At 39.0% G+C, this 23,169-nt stretch overlaps 1 protein-coding gene and 1 non-coding gene across 9 annotated transcripts in view; both read right to left on the bottom strand.

The window, feature by feature from the left end:
- PHF6 (PHD finger protein 6) overlaps positions 1 to 16,068 on the bottom strand; it is a 55,124-nt gene extending 39,056 nt beyond the window's left edge. Inside the window, exons 1-4 of one of the 8 annotated variants that reach the window (XM_012517941.3) lie at positions 15,835 to 16,046; positions 14,851 to 14,944; positions 11,770 to 11,953; positions 11,435 to 11,536 (exon numbers count right to left, since the gene is read on the bottom strand). In XM_012517941.3, coding sequence (XP_012373395.1) covers positions 11,435 to 11,536; positions 11,770 to 11,907 — 240 coding nt within the window. In that variant the 5' untranslated portion in view covers positions 11,908 to 11,953; positions 14,851 to 14,944; positions 15,835 to 16,046. Of the gene's footprint in view, positions 1 to 11,434; positions 11,537 to 11,769; positions 11,954 to 14,839; positions 14,945 to 15,834 lie in introns of all 8 variants that reach the window. The other 7 variants (XM_012517940.4, XM_004474309.4, XM_058291555.2 and 4 more) reach the window with 7 other exon arrangements.
- A 5,254-nt stretch (positions 16,069 to 21,322) lies between these two features.
- On the bottom strand, positions 21,323 to 21,429 carry LOC111759380 (U6 spliceosomal RNA). The gene has a single exon (XR_002793381.1). It is a non-coding gene; the product is annotated as a U6 spliceosomal RNA (small nuclear RNA).
- Between the last annotated feature and the right edge of the window lie 1,740 nt (positions 21,430 to 23,169).

Below are 23,169 nucleotides of genomic sequence, written 5' to 3'. Positions count from 1 at the left end.
CACGTCCTCAGAAGTAAAGCAAAGTTCATTTCAACATAAATGACAGATAAAAATATCTACTTATATTCCAATTAATCTGTGCATACACACTGAGCTTTTTTTAAAAATTCACATTTATGTGAATACATTCACAATGCATGGTATACTTAGTTGCCTGGGTGATAATGAGGCCACCTGACAAATCTTCAGAAAGACAATTTACCTGTTTTCCCCCAAAATACTCTAAGGCAGAGGTCCTACAGGCCAAATGCAGCCCACTACCCACTTCTATAAATAAGTTTATTGGAACACAGCCATGCTCATTTCTCTGTGCATTGTCTTTTGACTGCAACAGAGATCATATGGCTTGCGAAGCTTAAAATATTTATTATCTGGCCGTTTACAGAAAAAGTTTGCTGATTCCTGTCCTAAGGCAATGATCCAGTCCTTAATCAAGGGTGTTCATCAAATATCCTCACTTGGAAACCTTTTTCACAAGATACCTGTCTGAATTCCCCTCTCTCCCCAACTTCTGATTTAGCAGATCTGGTTCAGAATTACTGCTCTAAGGATTTAGTAGCTCTAATAGTCACTTGTCATATTGTTTCTTTGTATGCAAAAGCAAAGTGGTGGCATTCTGTAGTGTAACAATGTAAGTGCTCCATTTGTCCTTATCAAATGCTAAATGAGCCACACTGTATTAAATAGCACAGGCATTTAATACTTATTTAATACTTCTGACCACTTCTTCCTCTTTGAAACTTTCCTCCCTTTGGTTTCCATTGCATCACTCTCCTTGTGGAACACATTTCAAATGTCACTTTCTATGAAGCCTTCTAACTTCTCAGGTAAAATTATGGTCCTCTTTTCCAGCGATCCTGTGGCAGTTTTAACATACTTCTAAGGCTAGACCATATTCATTCATGTTTGTGTCCAAACTGTCTAGTATTGTGCTTGGTACAAAGTAGGCACCCCATAAGCATTTGATAAGTGGACAAACAGAATAATTCTAGACACTATACTATAAGAAAGCCATGACAATTATAATGCTGAAAGAACAAAATGACACCATACGTTAGAGTGGTTTAGGAAACATGAAAACCCTCATGTTTGAGCTCTCCACCTTCTTGAGCAAAAACCTGATTTTTCCCTTTAGATTCCTTTCCTCTATCTTCAAACTGCAACACTCTTCAGCTGCAAGCAACTCCCTCTTCAGCTGCAAGCAACACTGAACACTGACTAAGCAAAACAGGAATTTTATGCTATACTATTCCTTCCCTAGTCAATTTACACTTAGCTCATCATTAAGTCTTCTCACCATTATCCAGTTGAAGCTCTTCTTTCCTTCAAATTCAACCACTGATTAATGCATGCCTACCTATTTATTAGAACATTACTGAGCACAAATGAAATATTAAGCACCGTTCTGTTTTCCACACATTACCCCCACTTAATCCTATGCTAGGCAAAGAGAATCCAGTCTCTTCCAGAGTTCACAATAGAGTGGGGAAGAAAGGCTTGCACATATGTCACAAACACAATGCATATTGTGTTAAAGTCTATAACAGGGGTAATGTCTGAAGTTTGAGTTGGACTTCAAAAATAGAAAGAACTTTTGAGAAGCACCTGGGATGATAAGGGAACTGCAAGCAGAGATAAAACGATATCAGTACAGGCAAACCAGTGGGGATAAACAGAGCGTGTTCAGGAAACCCAGAGGAGACTACTAAGTCTGGAGTTGGAGGATGTCTGGAATGGACAGAGAGGGGTAGGAACAACATAAGGATGGAAAAGGTGGGTTAAGATACAACTTCTGAATGGTTGAGACCTTTGGATATTATCTTGTATGCAGTATGGAAACATTAAAGCAGGGGTTCTTAACCTTTTTTGTTCCATGGAGCCCTTTGCCACTCAGGTGAAAACCACAGACCCCTTACTAAATCCACACTATACTGTGCATTATTTAATAAATATGTCACACCCGTACCAACATGTCCCCACAAGAATGTTTGTTTGCATTTCAATTCAAGCCCATGGACCCCTTGTTAAGAACCCCTGCATTAAAGGTTTTGAGTCAGGGAGTCATTAAAGGGAAAGACATTAGCTTTTTTAAAATTTATTTTTATTAGGGAAGTTGTAGGTTTACAGAAAGATGCAGGAAATACAGAGTTCCCTTATCCTGTCCCCATTTTTAACATTTTGCATTAGTGTGGTACCTTTGTTAAAACTGATGAGAAAATATTACTTTAATTGTACTGTTAACTATAGTCTGTAGTTAACATTAGGGTTGTTTGTGTTATAAAAGCAGAGGTCAAGTAATCACCAGCAGTCTATAGGAAGGACTGGAATGGGAAGACTTGATATAGAGTAGCATTAAGAAAGAAAAAAAAAGGCAAAGACATTTCAGAAATTAGAATCAACGTGACTGATGTGGAAGAAGAGTTGAAGGTAAAGGATTCTGAAAGAGAATCAGGTTTCAAGGTAGGGAGATGTAGCAGTTTGATATTGTTTATGAATTCCAAAAGAGATACTGGATTATGTTTGTAAACTGGTCTGTTCCTCTGGGCATATTAGATTGTATTAACTTCAGAGGTTTTACTTTTACCTTATTAAATAATGACTAGGGCTTTGATTGAACCACGTCAGTAGGCCCTTGGTAGGCAGAGACTCACAGCAAAAAGGACAGGACAGAGGAGAGAGTTGGAGTATTGATGCTGGAGCCCCAGGAAGTAAACACACAGGAGAAGAACATCAAGGAATAGAGATGGCTCCATAGACGAGGCAGAGGCCCCAGGAAGAGAGAACCTGAAAGTCTACAGCTGACTTTGTGGAGGGACCAGAGCAGCTGAGCCCAGAGAGAGACAAGCCTTATGCTAACCTACAGCTGAGAAAGGAAGGAGCTGGGACTATGGAGCCTTAGGAGGAAGAGGAAGGCTGAACCCTTGCAGAGACTGGCAGCCATCTTGTTCCAGCATGTGGCAACGGACTTTGGTGAGGGAAGTAACTTATGCTTTATGGCCTTGTGACAATAACCTTCTACCCCAACATAAAAGCCAACAGATTTCTGATACTTTGCACAAGCACCCCTTTGGCTAACACAGGAGATGATGAATAATGGTTTAGGAGATGATGAATAATGGTTTAGACAGGCCAAGTTTAAGATGCCTGCAGGACATCTATGCAGAGCAAATAAATATGCTGCCATCAGTACATTTCACTCCCCACAGTGACTATTGACTATCTGAGAAAGCTTCCTTTGCCCTATAATCCCCTCCTCTCAAAGCTGAAATTCCTATCTTAAGGCTAAATATCCTCCAATTGTCCCACCTTACTCAACTCTGAATCTATTACTGCCAGTCTCAATGACCCATTTTGGTATGGCTAACCTATTTCCTGAATCATCCCATTTTTTAAGATCTTATCATCTCTAGGAAGCAGAACTAACCACATAAATAGTTAAGATTCCTCCTAAAAGAAGGATAAAAAGGTGTATACTATAAATTGTCTCACATGCAGATTCCTGGTTTGTCCAGTATTTAGATCATAAACTCTCAAAATTAGACACCTTGCTTCTCTGGGGTGCCAAGCACACCACTGGCATAGAGTAAATAACAAAGTGAAGACTATGCAGATTTGGTCTTTTCATTTTCAGAGGCAACAAAAAAATATCTTCAGGGTAACGGAACCTTAAAACATTCTTACATAGGGTACATACAGAGTGTTTGTCCTATAAACTAACAAAATAATGCTACTAACAATGTATTAATAGGAGTCTGAGTATGCCCTAAATTCCTTTTGGTTGGGAGTGAGTGTAGCTCAGCAGTTGAGTGCCTGCTTCACATGTACTAGGCTCCAGGTACCTCTTTGAAAAATAAAACAAAACAAACAACAAGAACAACAACAAAAACACCAGTCTAGTATAACCTAGTGATTAGGAGTTCTTGTTTTAGAGTCAACCTGCTTTGGATTCAAATCCCAGCTCGGCCATTTACAAGGTTTGTGACCACAGTAATTTCTGTGTTTCAGTTTCCTCATCTGTGAGAATAAGTACCTTCCTACGTTATAAAATTATTGTGAGATTTAAATAGGATCATGTATTTAAATTACTTAGCCCAGTGCCTAGTATATATTAAATGTTCAAGAAATGTTAGCTATTTCTGCTGCTAGAAAAAAAATCAAGAAAAATGTTCTGAGGATTTCATAAGACATTTAAAAATTAATTAATTTGAAAAAGGAAAAGCTCAGGACAGTCTAGTATATGAAGGACTTTTTTTTAATGAGAAAGAAGAAATAAACAAATACTTTCCTTAATGGAAGAGAGAGACCTAGAATAAATGGCTTAAACTGAGAGATATTTTAGTTATATGTAAGAATGAACTTCTTAGTTCTGAAGAGTATTCTATAATGCTGGTCCTGTTTCAGGTTATTTGGGTAGACTGAAAAATAAGGAAGACAAACTCTTATCTTGGATTGCTTGTAGGTAATCTTGCTTAGAAGTAGGCCTTCTGTACTCCTTCCCCTCTTGGAGCCTATAATTCTGACACAAATACCGATTAGAACTGTAACTATACAACACAGATCTTCTTAATGATCTTACCACCTAGCTTTACCTAGAAAGAATATGTTTTTCAAATGTTCTACTCTCTAGTGTCACCTTAAACAAATCAGGAAGAAAAAAAAAAGGTTACAACTCCTGTAACAATTTTACTCAGAAATTCCCATTTCTTGATTAGATGGCTGGAAAATAAGAGTAGATGGTACAGATGCAGTGTCTCCAGATAGCTTCAAAAGGAACTGAAAATCATTCTTGAAAAACATTTACCTGTCCAAACTGCAAAATCAGGGCATTTAAAATTATAAAAGCCTCAGTACTCTGGCTAATTTTTCCTGGTCAATCTTGGTGCCATGTACTTAAAGATGAAGTAAAAGGGATGAACATGTTCATGCAAAATAGCTTTCCTCCCGGATCGTGTGGCTGACATGAAAACCTCAGAAAACTGCCTATAGCAGCAAGAACATAGAAATTACACATGTGTACTCCTCTTCCACTGAGACCTCGCATCTTCACAAGACTCTGACCAATCTGGCCACTATATATGCTTTCACCTCAAGCCCCAGCCTCTTCTTTCCATACTTTTCTCTGGGGCAAGTAAGCACCATTGGCACCAACATCAGGTACAGACTAGAATCTCTTGAAAGGACTCAAGGACCAGTACTCCTGGTTTTGATTATTTTCAGTGGGTATTCATGACCTACTTTTAACCTAGAAATCCAGATGAACAGGAGCCAGAGCAAACAGGCTCAGAGGATAAAATGCCTAAAATAGTCAATTAGAAAAGATGATTATCTAGTTTGTATCTAGTTTATCAGTTCATAAAGCTCTTCATTTTTTTCTCCATTATTTGATTTATGGCCTCTTCACTGCTTAGATAAATCTACACAGGAAAAAGTAAAGAGGAAAACTAAATTTTGAAATTTTGGTTACTTGATAGCACTTCGCATAAAAACGATCTAATGGAAAGAGCAAAGCTAAAGACAAAGAGGAGACAGAAATTATTTCAAAGTTGAACACTCGATGCGACCCTCCTATCCCCAATATGAATAATTTAAATTATGACATTTTGGGGGAAGGAAAGGGAATAAAATGATATACCCAGGCTCAAAAGTTCTTCCCTTCTATCACTATTCTTCCACTAGATGACCAAAGCCTCAAAACAGCTTCTGAAACACCTTTTCTAAGGTAGCTCTTTATATCTTTTATAGCACCATTGTTGAGTAAGCAGTGACCAAGCACTATCTCTAGTTTACAGTTGGAGAAGAGACAAATAAGCTCATGACTTGTCCAAGGTCACATAATGATGTTTAAGTGGCAGAGGTATTATTTTAAAAGCAGCCCTCAGGGTGGCGGACTTGGCCCAGTGGTTAGGGCGTCCGTCTACCACATGGGAGGTCCGTGGTTCAAACCCCGGGCCTCCTTGACCCGTGTGGAGCTGGTCTATGCGCAGTGCTGATGTGCACAAGGAGTGCCGTGCCACGCAGGGGTGTCCCCTGGGTAGGGGAGCCCCATGCGCAAGGAGTGTGCCCCATAAGGAGAGCTGCCCAGTGCGAAAGAAAAGTGCAGCCTGCCCAGGAACGGCGCTGCACACATGGAGAGCTGACACAGCAAGATGATGCAACAAAAAAAGAAACACAGATTCCCGTGCCGCTGACAACAGAAGCAGACAAAAAAAGATGCAGCAAATAGACGCAGAGAACAGACAACCGGGGTGGGGGGGGGAGAAATAAATAAATAAATCTTTTAAAAAACACACAAAAAACAAAACAGGCCTCAGGAAGCCAATTTGGCTCAATTGACAATCTGCCAACCATATGGGAGGTCCAGGGTTCAAACCCAGGGCCTCCTGACCTGTATGGTGAGCTGGCCCACACACAGTGCTGATGTGCACAATGAGTGCCGTGCCACGCAGAGGTGTCCCCCGTGTAGGGGAGCCCCACACACAAGGAGTGAGCCCTGCAAGGAGAATTGCCCCACATGAAAAAAGCACAGCCTGCCCAGAGTGGCACCGCACACACAAAGAGCTGATGCAGCAAGACACAGATTCCCAGTGCACTGACAATAATGCAAGCGGACTCAGAAGAACACACACTGAATGACAATGGAGACAATGGGGCGGGGGGAAGGGGAGAGAAATAAATCTAAAAAGAATAAAGACATTAAAAACAAAACAAAACAGGTCTCATCAGTAGCCACTGGAAGTTCTGAGGGCAGGGAGAGGGAAAAACAGGTGTAATGCAGGGGTATTTCTGGGACTTGGGAATTGCCCTGAATGATACTGCAATGATAGATACAGCCCATTATATATCTTGCCATAACCTACAAAATTGGGTGGGAAAGAGTGTAAACTACAATGTAAACTTTAATCCATGTTTAGTCGCAATGCTCTAAAACGTGTTCATCAATTGCCACGAATGTACCACACTAATGAAGGATGTTGTTAACGTAGGAAAATGTAGGAGGTGTGGGGAGCATGGCATATGGGAATCTCCTATATATTTTTTTATGTAACATTTATGTAACCTAAGTATCTTTAAAAAAAAATAAGTATAACACGGTGGCATTTTTGGGACATTGGAATTGTCCTGAATGATGTTGCAGTGACGGATACAGGCCATTATATATCTTGTCATAACTTACAAAAATGTGTAGGAGAGAGATTAAACTATAATGTAAACTATAATCCACTTAGTGGCAATGCTCCAATATGTGTTCATCAATTTTAACATGTACCACACTAATGAAGGATGTTGTTAATGTGGGAAGGTGTGGGAGGGGGAGGGAGTGGGGCATATGGGAATTCCCTACACTTTTTATGTAACACTTATGTAATCTAAGTATCTTTTTAAAAAATACAAATAAATTAATAAAAAAAGGCTTCATGATTTCTCAACCCAGCATGCTTTTCATTAGCCCACGATAATATCAGCAGGATCTTATTATTACTTATGAAGAAAAACAACAATAACTACAATGGTGGTTATGATTTATCAAGTCCTAACTAGGTGCCAGGCATCATGCTAAGTCCCATATGTTATCTCTTTTAATCCTAGCAACAACCCTGTATGGCAAGTACTGTCATTATCCCTTCTATAGGTGAGGAAAACATGGTGTAAAGAAGTAAATGTATTTAAAAACAAAGGTAAATAATTTGTCTGGGGTCACTCAGCTAGTAAGACAGCTAGGGATGCAAACCCCCCAATTCTATCACTTCCTGGATAAAGGAACAATTTAATTACTTATAACACAAATATATCAAAATTTAAAACTTTTGCACTTGAAAGGAGGTTGTCAAGAAAGTGAAAAGGTAGTCTAGTCAATGGAAGAAAATATTTGGAAACCATCTATCCAATAAGGGCCTAATTTCCAGCATATATAAATAAATCTTACATCTCAAAAATGAAAAGACAACCCATTTTAAAAAATGGGCAAGAGACTTGAATAGAAACTTCTCCAAACAAGAAATACAAATGGCTAAAATATACATGAAAAGATGCTCAACATCAATAGCTATTAGGGAAATGCAAATCAAAACTACAATGAAGCATCATCTTGTACCTATTAGACTGGTGGCTACTAAAAAACAGAGGATGTCAAGTGTTGTAAAGGATGTGGAGGAAAGGGAACCCTCATCCACTGCTGGTGGGAATGTAGAATGGTGCAGCCATTGTGGAGAACAGTTTGGCAGTTCCTCAGGAAGCTAACTATAGAACTGCCATATGATCCAGCAATCCCACTGCTTTCAGAAAGACTGAAAGCAGGGACATGAACACATACATGCACACCATATTCATAGCAGCATTACCCGCTATTACCAAAATCTGGAAGCAACCCAAGTGTCTATCAAAGGATGAATGGATAAGTAAAATGTGGGATAGCCATACAATTGAATATTACTCAGCTGTAAGAAGGAATGAAGTATTGACATATCGGACAACATGGATGAATCCTGAAGACTTTATGTTGAGTGAAGCAAGTCAGTCACTAAAGGATGAATATTACATGATGTCACTGATATAACTTTAGGAAATTGAGCAGACTCACAGAGTGTGGAATAGAGGTTAACAGGAGACAGAATGGGAGTAGAGGGTGGTGAGCCAATGCCCATATGGGCAGAATCTATGATAAGGTGGAAGGCAGTGGATGGGGGTGAGAGTGGTACAGTGGTGTGACTGGGTTTCATGGTGCTGGTCTGTGATGAGTAGCATGGTGGGGTGGTTGGACTATCCATTGAACTAGGGGGAGGGTTGAAGGAAAGAGCAGGTAAACTCTGGGGAATTGCAGGTCTGTGGTTAAAACTACAATGGTGCAAATGTTCTTTAAGCAAATATGGCAGTGGAGGGTTTCTGGTGTAAGGCATCGGGTATGGATGGATATGTTGGGTAGGGCACACATGGGGCATGCCTTTATGGAATATATGTGTTCATCCTATCATAGTGTATTATCTCAGTGGGTAGAGACTAACGCAATAAACAAGAAATATTAAACTGCCAACCTGGAGAGTCCTGGTGTATTCTCAGTGAAAGGAACTTGAGAACATAGGCAGTGCCCAATAAAACAAAACAGACCAATATGTCAAGCCCTCAATATTAGTGCAATTAACTATGAACCTTATTCTTCAAAAATGGACAGTTAGTAGTTACCACAAGTTCTGAGGGGGGGGGGAGGGAAGACTAGAATAGATGGAACATAGGACATTAGAATTGTTCTGCATGATCTTGCAATAATGGATACAGGCCACTTTTAAATTTTGTTGAAACCCATAAAAGTGTACGGTGCAAAATGTAAACCATAATGTAAACCATTGGCCATGCTTAGTAACAATGCTTCAGTACTTGTACATCAATTGTAACAAAATGTATCATCCACACATAAAATGCTATCAATGGGGAGAGTGGAAGAGGGGGAGGGCGTTGGGTATATGGGAATCCTCTGTATTTTTCACGTAACTTTTACGTAACCTAAAGCTTCTTTCAAGATAAAATGAAAAAACTAAGACACTAGGGGAACATACGGAAGTAAGTGTCACTGTACATACAAGATAACAGATCTTACAGTGATGGAAGATATGTTGTATAAAACATTTCTACTTTATTTCCATTTTTCTCTATTTTTTATTTTTATATTCCATTTGATTTTTAAATTATTTATTATTTTGTTATTAATTTTATTTGGTTATTTTTTTGGCTTCATTTTTGGAGAGGTTTTGGATGACAGAAGGGTCATTCATAACTGTGGCAGGGCTCTCCGCCCCCAGCATGGGACATGACTCCTGGGGATGAGCCCCCATGGCACCAAGGGATTATTACCAAGTGCCAACTAGTAATGGCTCTGGAAAAAGATCTTGACCAAAATGGGGAAATATTAAACACAATTGAGTTTTTATGGCTAAGAGATTTCAAAGTGAGTCAGGAGGTCATTACAGAGGTTATGCTTATACATGTCTCAGCAGGATCTCACTGACTACTACAGTAAACAGTGCCTCTAACAGTGGGGCTCCTGAGGGCTCTAGAGACATCTAGACCCAATAAGCAGGGCAGACAGGCTCGGGAATTTGGCACCTTGTCAGTGGGCCTTACCTTGGAGTTTATGCTCCCAAGTGTAACAGAACTAAAACTCATTTATAGTTTCCCTACATGTGGCTCTTCTGCCCCTTTTACTTGAACCTATCATTAGCATTATACTTGTTAAATATATGTCCCAGAGACTTAAATCTTTGGTTTATTCATGGGCCAGTTGAGCCCTGAATCTCAGTAGAGTTGTAACACCTACTCTCCAGTTCACTGGACCCACCCAGGACAACTAACAAGGAGATGATGATGGTCAATACCCATCCCAAGTAACAGAGAGTATCTGCAACTGCAAGCAAGACAGTTCCATCTATCTGCTCCATGGGATTTAAGCCCCCTCTCAATTAGATACAGAGTGGGCATCACCATCCCCAAATCCTCAAGATTGGGGAATGAACAATGGATTAAAATAGACTTATTATTATTCTATTACAGACTTATTATTATTCTACCAATGGAAGAACTTGCATCACTGATATAAAGGCAGTGGCTACCAGAGGTTCTGAGAGGACGGAGAGGGAAGAAGAGATGTAACATGAGGCATTTTCCGGAACATTAGAATTGTCCTGCATGACATGGCAATGACTGATACAGGCCATTATACATTTTGCCAAAACCTATAAAATCATGTGGGGCAGAGAGAAAACTATAATGTCAATTATATCCCATGGTTAGTAGCAATGCTTCTATATGTGCTTATCAATTGTAACAAATGTATCGCTCATGAAACATGTTAACGGGAAAAATTATGTGTGTGGGAGATGAGGTACATGGGAATCCCCTATATTTCTGACATAAAATTTATGTAATCTAAAGCTTCTTTTTAAAAAAATCCAAATATTTTAAAACAAAAACTCTTGTAAAATTCACCAAAAGTTACCCAAAGTCATAGCTGGACAGCAATAAAATACTTCGTTCAGCAAGTGCTAATATTTTCCTGTTGAAATTGTACTATCATTGCATTGGTCATAACCATTATTTCTTTATGACGGAAGGTGAAAACCTATCAGAATTGAATTATGAAAAAATATACTTGAATGTAGACTTTAAAGCAGATACATTCTAAGCAACCTGCATTTTCTAAGTAAACACAGTCTCCAAGATTTTAACTCTTTCTGAAAAAAAAAAACTGAATATGAATATCAGTGCTCTCTTTTTTTGCTGAGTGGTTAAAAAGTTAAACCCAGCTTTGTATTTTGCTGCTTCAGAAAAAAGACTGCAATTTAAAATTAAACATAGTTAATAATGTAATACACTCTAAAATACGCAATTTTTTCCTTAGTGAGTTTAAAATAATTTTTATTCTCAAGAGGCAGAAATACCAACTTACCAGCTTCGTGCCCCTTTTAATTTCCTTTTGGACATCTTCAATAGAAAATCCACCAAGACTTTCGTTATCAGAATGTGATGATACCAAAGCAGATGAAAAGAGCTATAAATTACATTAAAGAAATTAAGGTTCATGCATAAAGAAATTACAGTAAAACAGTGCATAAGATGTTGAATTTAAAAGTAAACTTTCTAGTTAAAATGGCATAGAATTAGTGAGAAACCATTTCTTTAAAAAATTAACTGAGCTCTTGTTTTTAGTATTCAGGAATACTTGTCTGTTATTAAGATTCTAGAGAATGGTTTAAGTCTCTTGGGGGCCGTCCATATACTTACCATACATTTATGGTGTGCTGCCACCTTCTGGTTTTCAGATATTAGTAACTGTCCACATTCCTTGTCTCTATTTGACTTACAAAAGCCACATTTGCGCTGTCTTGTAGGCCCTTTTTTCTGTTCAACTGAGCTTGACATGATTTTTAAATTGCCTTTAGAATGCCACTTTAGGCCTCGAAAAACACTATAGAGAATAAGAAGGGCAATAAAATAGTTAATTTTGTTTTAAAATCAATTTACACAGACTCATGTGAATTGTTTAATATATGACCTAATTTTTAATACACACATTTTTGAACAGCTATTTAGTGTAGACCAATTAATATCAAAACCCAAGATGCCTTCGTAATAAGAACAAATATATAAAGATGACTAAATGAAGTTTAGAGTAATTGAGAAAATCAAATTGTTCCCTAACTAGGAGAAATGAGAAATTTCTCATTTCTGTGTGGATAAATTTTTAAAATGAACAATGTTTGATATTAAATCATCATCTGCTGATAATACTGCAAACTATTGTTGCCCCTTCAAGGAGAAAAAATATTATATATCTAAGGGCAGAGCAAAAACTATTTAAAAATTACACAATAGCCAGAGTGAACAGAATTCTATAATTGACAATTTCTTAAAGTTCACATATTGATAAACCAAAAAAAAAGTGAAATGAATTTACTTTTCTTAACCATGACGTTGAAACACTTCTTTTTAAAACCTAAATTATTTCCCATTTAAAAACTCACATATATATCTTTAATAAATTAGTTTTTGCTATTATATTCCCTTTTCAAGTAAAGAAAAAACTAAGCCTATAACAGTCAATTCAAAAATGCAGATTTTAAGACATAATTATATATAAAACGCTATCATCTTGTGCTGAGATTTACTCCAAAAATCTGCTTATTAGTTAAAGGTGCAAACTGACACTGGTAAGTGTAGAGAAAGGAAAAATTTTCTTAATTACCCTTAAATTTAGTCAAATCATAATTACAAGTAGTATAGTCAAGCACAAAAACGAGAGGAAGAAAAGCTCTAACATGGAAGGCATTGGATTAAGATCATCAATCTCAATCTAGACTCTTCAGAAGAATACTTAACAAACTTAAATTTGGTGTTTTGATTTGTGTAATTTCCCCAAATCAACCACTGACTAAGTTCAGGACCCAAGTTGCCACAACAAACAGCACAATGCACAAAATCTCAAATTTTGTCTTAAAATCACTTTACTAAATTCTTTCCATTTCTATATACTTGGACATTTTCATAACACTATCCGAGAAGCACTTGGTCACCCACAAGAACAGCAGCAGCTGGCTGCCAGTAAGGTAATAACTACAAACCAGAGTGTTCCAATATAAAAGTTGGAATACTTAATCAAAATTAAAAGTGATGTCATGAAGAAACATGTCTTCTCATCAATTTATATCTAGGTTTTTCTTTTTAACTTGAAACTTCAAAGGTCCTCTTGAGAGTCTCTGCTTTGATAGGTTTAACAAACTCTTAATGTTATCTACATTTTAAATACCTCAGTCTTCCAAATGGTACTCTATAATAGTAATGTATTCATAGCATTGGCTATAAACCATGAAACTGATAGAAAACAGGCAGCAGATACTTTTAGGATTAAAGAAAAGAAGGACAGAGAAACAAAAGAAACAAAAGGGGAAGTGTGTTTGCAATTGCTCAGGCAAGTATGTTTTCGGCTGTTTTATCAAGAGTGTAGCTGCCAAAATCTGTAGAATTAACTATGCAAAATACCGAAATTCATGAACAGCACCAAAATCTGCTATTTGAGTTCTAAATTAGTTTTCTTTACTATTATGCAATAAATAGTAGGCACTCCACTGTAATGTATTCATTTCTCCCCAGTCATTCTGGTCAGTTGAAAGGATGGCACGTTATAAATCTAATCTGTACAGACATCTTTAATGTTCAATTGTTATACAATCCCACCACTGGCTATGAAAGTGGCTTAAGAGAAAGAAAATTTCCAGAATGGAAAAATCACTTTTTATTTTTTAAATTAATTCTGAAAATGGTATCCCCAAAATTCTATCCATTTTTAATTCTGCCTCTTTCAATCTGTTAACAGGCAAATTTTCTCACCCTAATTTTGAGAATCTGCTTCTCTAGCTATCAAAGACCCCAAAATCCAAAAACAAAAAAAAGGTACACATTTTTCCTTCAAAAATGTTTGTGTATTTTTTCCAGAATCAGTTTAAATTTCTTTTGTAAAGTGAACAGTCACACAAAAAACTGCACCAAACCAATTAAAAACTTTCCCCAATGTGCAATGACTAAATGGATTTTTCCACTAAAATTCAAATAATGCATCTGTGCATATCTTGCTAAATTTTTTTGCAGTCTCCTTGTAAAACATGAAGTAGAGAACAGCATGGAAACAATGACTCCTAGCAAAAATGCCTTTATCATAAAAACAGATTTTTATCTAATGCTGTCACATTTGTGATTGCTAGTTAAGTAGAGTAAGGGCATTCCAAGGACCAATATTAGGGGGTTCATAATGTTCCACAGCTAGATGGCATTTTAATTTTGGCCTAAAAGGTTTTTCTAGGCATGCGGAGATCAAAGTTTGATGCTTTCACAAGGTTTCAACAATGAAACCTTTTTCTTAAAGGAAACAACATTATCCATAATGTTATAAAGCAGAAATAAAGAGGCAAAGGTAACAGAGAGAAAACACACACACACACAATTCAAATGTCTGAAAAATACATAAGGGCCAGATTAGTTAGGCTGAAGCAGTCAATGCGTTTCTGATTTTTCAAGATGCTCTGAAGCACCAAGGTAGAAATAACCCGAAACATCAGGGAGAGCATTCAAGAACCGACTCGTGAGCTCACTCAATGACTGGTATCTGAAAGATCATTTTCACAGAAAAAAAAACACAAAAAACAAACAAAACCCCCCTGCAGTTCCGGAAGAATTTTAAAAATTCCACACATAAGCAAGTCGAAATATACAGATCAAAGTATATAAATGTGAACCCCCAAAGTAGTAGTATTTCCGTCAGGAAAGTTATAGTTGTGAGAAATAAACGATTAAGATATACCGGAAGGGCACCTGAATTTGGTTGCACGATATTATTACATGCTTCGCACTGCTTTTTGCGGTTATTCAAAAGGAAACTGAAGGAATTTTCCAGTTGTTTCAAGCCCTAGGGTCGAGAAATAATTTGAACTGTATGAATAAGACCTAACATTACGTAGTAAGCTCATGAAAATAAAAGATTTTTCAAAGTAGAAGCATAATTAAGTTCTACGCAAAACACTGCAACGAAGAGAAATTTCAAAAGAATACCGTACTGTTCGTCTATATAATAAAGGATGATACAAATAACGTATCGGACCCTCTCCGTTATTTATTCCTCAGTACATACCAGGCTGCAACATCTTCCTCTAATCAAGCGCTAGATAAACTCGCAAACTATCTCCCTCTAAAACACTTTAGCAGGTTCCTTTCAGTCCTAAAATCAGGGTCCCTTAATTGTCTTTTTCCAAGTCCCCCCGAATCAGGAAAATATCACCCTACCACTTTCTCTTTAAACCGCCCCCCCCACCTCGATTTCACCCTCGAACAGGCTTCGTTGAAAGCTTCGCCTCTTATCTCAGTTTCACCCCTAACTCCCCCCACCCCGGAGTTTTTCCTCATTTCGTCAGGCTAACCCCTTTAGCCATCCTAACAATTCTTCCTCTTACTCTTCACAAACCGGGACTTTCCCTTCTTTCCAAATATGTCCTAAGCAACCGCAAAGACTAAAAATTCCCTTTTTTTCCTCCTCCGAAATGTTGTGCCCCCTCCCCCGAAGTCTAGGCTTAAGCTTAAAGCTTAATCTCTCCCCCAGCACCCCAAAGCACTTTCTCAGCAGCCTCTTTCCCAAGCGCCTTCAATGAGCCACCGAGCGGCGCTTCTGGGGTCCCTGACAATAAAGCGAGACCACCAGGAGTCCCCCTTAACAACGGGCAGGGGCGGCGGCCTGGCCACCGCCATCCTCGTCTTCTCCCGCCGGCAGAGAATGGGGGGTCTCAGGGTTTCGTGGGGACTCACCGGCGGGGCCCAAGGCGGTCGGCAGGAGACAAGCGCCAATGAGGGAAAAGAGAAAGAAGTCGGTCTCGGTTCTCCGACAGCGCCTGAGAGCGGGGCTCTGTCGCCGGAGGTTGTTTCCTTTCATTCGAGGAGACGGGCTCGCGGAGCGCCCTTACGTCGCCCCCCTCGCACGCACACGACTCACAGGCGTTGCTACGTCCCGAGCGCGCCGCGGGGCCTGATTGGCCGCTGCGACGGGCTACTGAAGCCGCAGGGCCATGGAGCATGTGCAGAGGCCGCTCCCAGTACGGATCAGGGAGACAGGTCCCGCCTCCTGCTCGCGCGCGTACCTTCCATTCTCCGCTCCGCCAAGTGTTTGGGGGCAGGATCGGAGGAGATGGAGAAAGAGATTCAAAGCTGTCGCTGAGGGTTGGGCAGAGAGGGAGCAGGTTTGGGACTAGAAGTCGTCGGACGGGACCCTGGGTAACCGGTTTTCAACAGTGGTTCAAGTGGTAGGCCACATCCCCTGCACTTGTTCACCGAGGCCTTTGCACATCCTTTATTTCATTGTACTCTGGTGGCATCCCTCTGAGGTCAGGAAGACCTCGGTTCTCGTTTTACTACCAGGAATAACTGAGAGGCTCCTAGTGGAGTCAGACTGCCTGGATTTAAATCCTTGGGAGAATCATTTCGACCTCTGTGCCTGAAATTTTTTCGTCTTTAAAATGGGGATAAAAATACTACCTCATAGGATTATTGTGAGGAAGAAATGAGATAATGCAAGGGAAGTGTGTATTAGAGTCCCTGGCATATATATTATATACACATATAACAGGCCCTCTATAAATGCTGGGATTTTTATTATCAGAAAAGATAAGTGATTTTCCTTATAACCCACACAGGTAAACCCACACTAACAAGCGCTGTTGGCTCCCAGGTCCCCCACTTCTTAGCTCTGTGACCTTGAGCACTTTGCTTTACCTTTCTGTGCCTGTTTCACGTCCAAAAATGGAGATTATAATGGTATCCATCTCATAGGGTGGTTGTGTAAATCTCTTAAAGTAATGTCTGGTCTATGGTATGCCCTATGTAAGCATCAGCTTTTGTTATTTTCTACTAGGCCAGTCTTTAAAAAAAAAAGGAAAGAAAAGAAAGAAAAATCCCTAACAGACGAATGAATACCTTAAAGATACCCCTTCAAGTAGCTGTTTTTCCTCTAGTGGTGGGTGCTACTGTCTTGATCCAATACTGTTTCTATATTGTATCATCGGTCTTTAAATGTTTCTCTGCAATGTCAACCTTAAATTGTAATCCCCAAGAAAACAGTGACCATGTTGGTGTAACACTGTATTCCATGCAAACAGGTACCTAATAAGGGTGGACAAATCAGTCATTTAGTTGATAGGCCCTTTCACCCAGGCCCTGTCCTCTGAAATGGAATGGCTAGAGACTTGTCTAAGATCCAGAATGTGTACTGCAAACATTTATAATGTATTTGAAAACAGATCCCAGACCCAGGTACCCCAGCACTATTACTCACAGATGTCAGGATAAAACTGATGGTTGTGTAATTGACAAAATGCAGTGCCTATGCAGCACTCCTCCTCCCATCTTCACTTTTTGCTAGCTTTTATTCATTCTGTCATCCATGCATTCCTTTCAACAAAATTTGATTCATTTGTTTAACATTTGCAACCCTACGAAGTTCTAAACACAAGGAAAACTGATCAACACAATTCAGTCTCTGCCTTGAGCTCATGGTCTAAAAGGAGAGATACAACCAAATACATACAGTATGATATGATAAATGCTGTGTTAGATGTGTGTGCCTGGTACAGACATCCTCTACCTATTATGTACAAAGCATTATGCTAAGGTACAATACAACGGCCAGTAAGACACAACCCTTGCCCTCAACTGTTTTACAATCTAGTAAGGAAAAGACAAATAGCTATGATAGGAATTGGACTGTCGTGAGTGCCATAAGATTTGGAAAGAAGTGCCGGGTTCAGGACAGGACGAGATCAGTTACTCCAGTTAGTTTCAGCCCCCAGATCTGGTAGCCAGTCCCTGTTACCATGACTGATAGACACAGCCTGTTAATTCTGGGACTGCGGAAAGGATTCAGTTTGTAATAATGTGCTCTTGACAATGCTTGAGGAAGGAGAGTGGGATCTATTAATCTCATTGATTCACCAGTACTCTAGCCACCGACACTCTTCCTGTCTTTTTCTTTAGGCTCCAGAGCCCACGTTTTGTACCTCATTCTCAGCAAAAGCCTTACCTTGCTGACTTATTTAGAAAAGAACTGTCTACACTAATTACTTTATCTTGTACATCCATCCTCTCGTGAGTCCTTCAAGACTCCAAGAAAGAGTTGTCCTTCATACTTTCTAAAGCTAAACCTGTGCTTTTAATCACATCCTTTCTGTGCGCTGGAGGAACTGATTTCCTCCTTAAACCCTCTCTCCAGCAGGAACAATCGTCATGCTCTCATTTGCCTTCAAATGTTTAGAATTCATCTACCTTCCCTGCCAGACTGTGCTTTCTGCCTCCAATTCCTCTTCAATCACTCATTCAGCGGACATTTGCAGAGGCCTTCTGTAAGCTAGGTATTGTGCCAGACACTAGAGATTTGAAAAGGAATAACACAAAGTTCCTGCCTTCAAGGAATTCTGAGTCTAACAAGCATGAAAAACAAATAAACAAACAAACAAAAACAGGTTAACAGAATTTCAGTATGTTAGGTTAACTGCTTTAATAGAATTACATGCCACAAGGATTGATGTGCTCTGCCCAAGGGAGTCAGGAACTACCTCACTGGGGAGGCAGTATTTTGGTTGGGTCTTGAAGGACAGGTTGGCCCAGAAAAATTTGGATTCTGTCTTTACAACTTCACTGAAAGTCCGCACATGATCTTTTTCTCATTTTCAAGGACTCTTCTCCATCTGCATTCTCGGCATCTGTTACTTTTGATGCTCTTGGCCATCTACTTGTTCTTCAGCTCTCACCTTCCTTGGCTCGGGCTCTCTGGCTGCTATCTCTTTTGTAGGTTTCCCTTCCTCTCAGTTCATAATGCGGGCATTTCTCTAGACAAAATCTTAGACCCTCTGCTGGTCTACTGCTCTTCCAGCCCAGCAGGTCTTAAACTTTAGAAGTGAGATTTATCTGGGAAGCCTGTTAAAAATGCAGGGTTTGTGTGTGTGTGTGTGTGTGTTTTTTGTTGTTGTTGTTGTTTGCTTGTTTGTTTGTTTGGCACCATTCCCTGGGAGTACTACAGGTCTGGGTCCAGGAATCTGCCTTCTTAAATTCCCAAGATGATTCTGATGCAAATCTACTGAAGATCACACAGTAAGAAATCACCTTAGGGAAACGGACTTTGGCCCAGTGGTTAGGGTGTCCATCTACCACTGGGCCTCCTTGACCCGTGTGGGGCTGGCCCATGCGCAGTGCTGATGCACGCAGGGAGTGCCGTGCCACGCAGGGGTGTCCCCCGCATAGGGGAGCCCCACGCGCAAGGAGTGCACCCCATAAGGAGAGCCGCCCAGCGCGAAAGAAAGTGCAGCCTGCCCAGGAATGGCGCCTCCCACACTTCCCTTGCGCTGACGACAACAGAAGCGGACAAAGAAACAAGAAGCAGCGAAAAGACACAGAGAGCAGACAACCGGGGGAGGGGGGCGGGCACTAAATAAATAAATAAATCTTTAAAAAAAAAAAGAAATCACCTTACACTCTCTCTCTCTCTTTTTTTGAGAATTAATATGCTTTCCTCACTTCCATTACCTAGTAAACAACCACTTAGCAACTGCATCTGCTCTGCTTAGATCAGTCTTGATGCTTTTGACATGAAATCACCAAGTCCAGTATGAGCAAATTCACCACCTTCAGCAACTAAAAAATAATGGCTTTTCCCATCTTTAGTGTTACTGTATACATTCCCCGTAGTATTTCTGCTCCTGACTAAAATCAAAGGCTAAATTCACCTATATGTCCATGACCTAGCTAATGGCTAGAATCGTTCATTCATTCATTCATTCATTCATCAAATACATACTGATTGCTCACTATGAGTTAGATGAAAATAGGCATGGTCCATGTTGGTGTAGTGATGGAGACAGACCTTAACCAAATAATCACAGAAGCAATTGTAAAACCAAAATTATGACAAGTGCAAAAAGAAGTAACTGTCACATGTGGACCTGAAGAAGTCTATTTTCATTTTGTATATTGAATACATTTTACATTTTTTATTCCTTATTTTTAATAAATGCTTATATGGAATAAGCATTTTAAATGTGTCTGTGGAAAAAAAATAAAGTGCTATTTATTTGTACATGAGGCACCATAAAAGTCAGATCTGGGTCTGAGTCCCTAGCCTGTCACCAAACAGCAGAGTAATCTTGCACTATTCATTTGGCTTCTCTGAGCCTTATTTTGCACATCAAAAAATTAGAATGATAGTACTTACAAGGTTGTTATAGGGCACAAGGAAAGATAATATACCTGAATGTTCTTGCCTCAGCAAATATGAAAGATAGATACTGATCAAAACATGAATTCTTCTGCTCAATGTACAGTATTACCCAATTCCTGAGACATGGGGGTTTCAAAGAAAAGATTTATTTGCTTTAGCATATCAAACGAGGTCAGTGGCCTAAAGTCTCCAAAATCTGCCTCCCCGAACTGCGGTAATCCTGATAGTTTTATAATATCCAGGTTTAGCAGTTTATGCTAATGAGTAATTGGGATGGGGCTGGCTCAGGTTCCTTCATTAATAAACATTAAGGGGCTGAACAGGAGGGGGGTGGGTACAAAACAGGTGTGAGTCACAGGGTTATTACAACACAAGCTAATCATCAGAGATCAAGGCATCGGAGGATGGAGGTACAGAACGGGTCAGAAGATTTTCCTTATGGATTTCAAACAGAGGAGGGTGGAGTTGGTTACCATTTCATTTGAAATGTTCATCTATATGGGTAAGATCAATCTGGAATAATCATCATAACAGCTGGTCTTAGAAACGACTATATACAAAGGTAAGATCTGTCTAGAATCATCATCACAATGGCAGGTTTTTAGTTGGAAATGGTCATATACAAAGAATGAGGTTGGTCTAGCCAGTTTCTCTAATTTCAGATGTTAAACTTTGGCTATTTTATAATGTACTGGAAGTGAAAAGGCATCTATGTAATAACTTAGTAATCATAATTATTTGTTAATTCTTAACCCTCAGTTACAATTCCTCCCTCTCTGCTTTGTACATTTCCCTCAAACTTGAGGGATATTTTTGGACAAAGACCACTCTGACTTCTTCATACGGAAAAAGGGGTGTCGATATTATGGGGAGGAAGAATGAAGCTGGTTGTCGTTCTTGAAGAGACTGGTACCTCTGGGTTTCAGGAATTATCTGGCATGGGAATAATTGAGAGGCTCTCTGAAAAATAAACTTAATTTTTTTTATTATAGTTTTTTTTATTGACTTTGTAATAATATTACATTAAAAATATATAAAAATATGGAACGCTTCACGAATTTGCGTGTCATCCTTGCGCAGGGGCCATGCTAATCTTCTCTGTATCGTTCCAATTTTAGTATATGTGCTGCCGAAGCGAGCACAATAAACTTAATTTATCACTAAACTATCTTACATTGCATATCCTGTTCCCCATATCAAAACTATAACTGGGTTTTGTGTGATCTATTTATCTTTTTTTAAAAAGACAATAAAAAGTTAAAATAAAAAAGTCACTACTGATTAAAAAATATATATAACTGGGAAAATAATATCCCAATTTATAGAGAAAACCCAAAGAAAATAGAAAGCTTAATTGCTCCAATCTGTAATTGGGCTGGTATTAAGGCCTTACAGAATACCTTGCTAACAGGAGATGAAGTGAAAATGGTAATTGAAGAAGCAGAGCAGGAAGCAGATAAGAAACAAAAAGACAAGATATACAAAAAAAAGTGAGAATTATGATTCAAATTAGTGAGTTTGATGTTTCTGTTTTGTGTGTCTAACTTTCTCTCTTTGAAACCCTGTGTCTCAGGAATTGGTTAATAAAATATGTCAGGCCAAAGAACCCATACTTGGTATCAGGAGAGTTATTTATTTTTTATGTATCCCTTGATTCGGCCCCTGTGCTGTTCTCCTTGGTTTTTGCTTTTTTTTTTTTTTTTAACTTTGATGTTATCTATCTTGTAGAGCTACTCAGGTATATATTGAGGTGCAGGGGGGCTTTGCTGGAATTTGTTGTTGCTACCTCATCCTTGTTTAGCTATTTGAGGCTAGGGATGATCTAGAGATTGTCCAGGAAACTGGCAACTGCGGCTGAGGGAAATGCTTTAGAGACAAAGGGACATGCCTAGCTCCTTGCTTGTTGATGGTTAACACAGAAGCTGAACTCCATGTAACTTTTCATTGGCAATATTGGAGAAGAAACTACATTTCCCAGTGCCTGTGCCTGCAAAATGAATTAACAGTTGTTTGTATACAATGTCGTAGGCACTTTAACTTCTTGCCTGAGTGTCATTTTTTTTCATTCTTAAATTGAGGGGTTAACTTGGGTGACTTCTAATGTCAATTCCAGCTCTATTACTTTTTCTGTTTATTTCAATATGCCTGAAACCTTTCATTGCATAAAGTAAATGTTAAAATCTAGAGAAAAATAAATGCAAATTATGTTGAAACAAAAAAACAACAACAATGTAGTAGGCACTGTGCTAAGTACTTTGTGTACATTATCTTATTACATTCTTACAACAACCTTGAGAGGCAGTTAATATTATTGGTCCCATTTTACAGAGGCAGAAATTGATGCACAATTAAGTAACTTGCAGGAGGGTACACAGCTAGGAAGAGGAAGAACAGGGCTGCAAGCCAGCTGTTAGATCTGTTTTGACTCCAGGGCCCAAGTTCAGAGCCCCACACTGCTGCTTGTTTATTTGTGTTTATCTGTTTCTTCACTTGAAAGAGCCCTCTGAGGGCAGAGGCTTTGTTTGATGTTTCTCTTTTGTGTGTCTAACTTTCTCTCTTTGAAACCCAGGTCTCATCTTCACTGCTCTATCCCCAGCCGGTAGAACTCTGTGCCTGGCCCATAGTAGGCACTGAATAACTATTTAATGAAGAAAAGGTGTAGAGAATGGGAAAGGAAAAGAGAGTAGAAGATGGAGAATGGGGAAAAGAATGGAATGAAGGAGGATAAGTGGAATGGGAATGGAATGAAATCATCTCAGGAATTTATTAATAATACAGCATACAAGTATAAGAATATTCTTTCATGAATTATAACTAATATTTGATACTGATATGAGGTGTTAACAGAATGGTATATGGAGAAAATACAGTAAAAAAGATTT

This window comes from Dasypus novemcinctus, chromosome X (genome assembly GCF_030445035.2).
Source record: "Dasypus novemcinctus isolate mDasNov1 chromosome X, mDasNov1.1.hap2, whole genome shotgun sequence".
Lineage (NCBI taxonomy): Eukaryota > Metazoa > Chordata > Mammalia > Cingulata > Dasypodidae > Dasypus > Dasypus novemcinctus.
The sequence above is the reverse complement of the archived record's forward strand: the minus strand, read 5'-3'. Positions and strand labels throughout refer to the sequence as shown.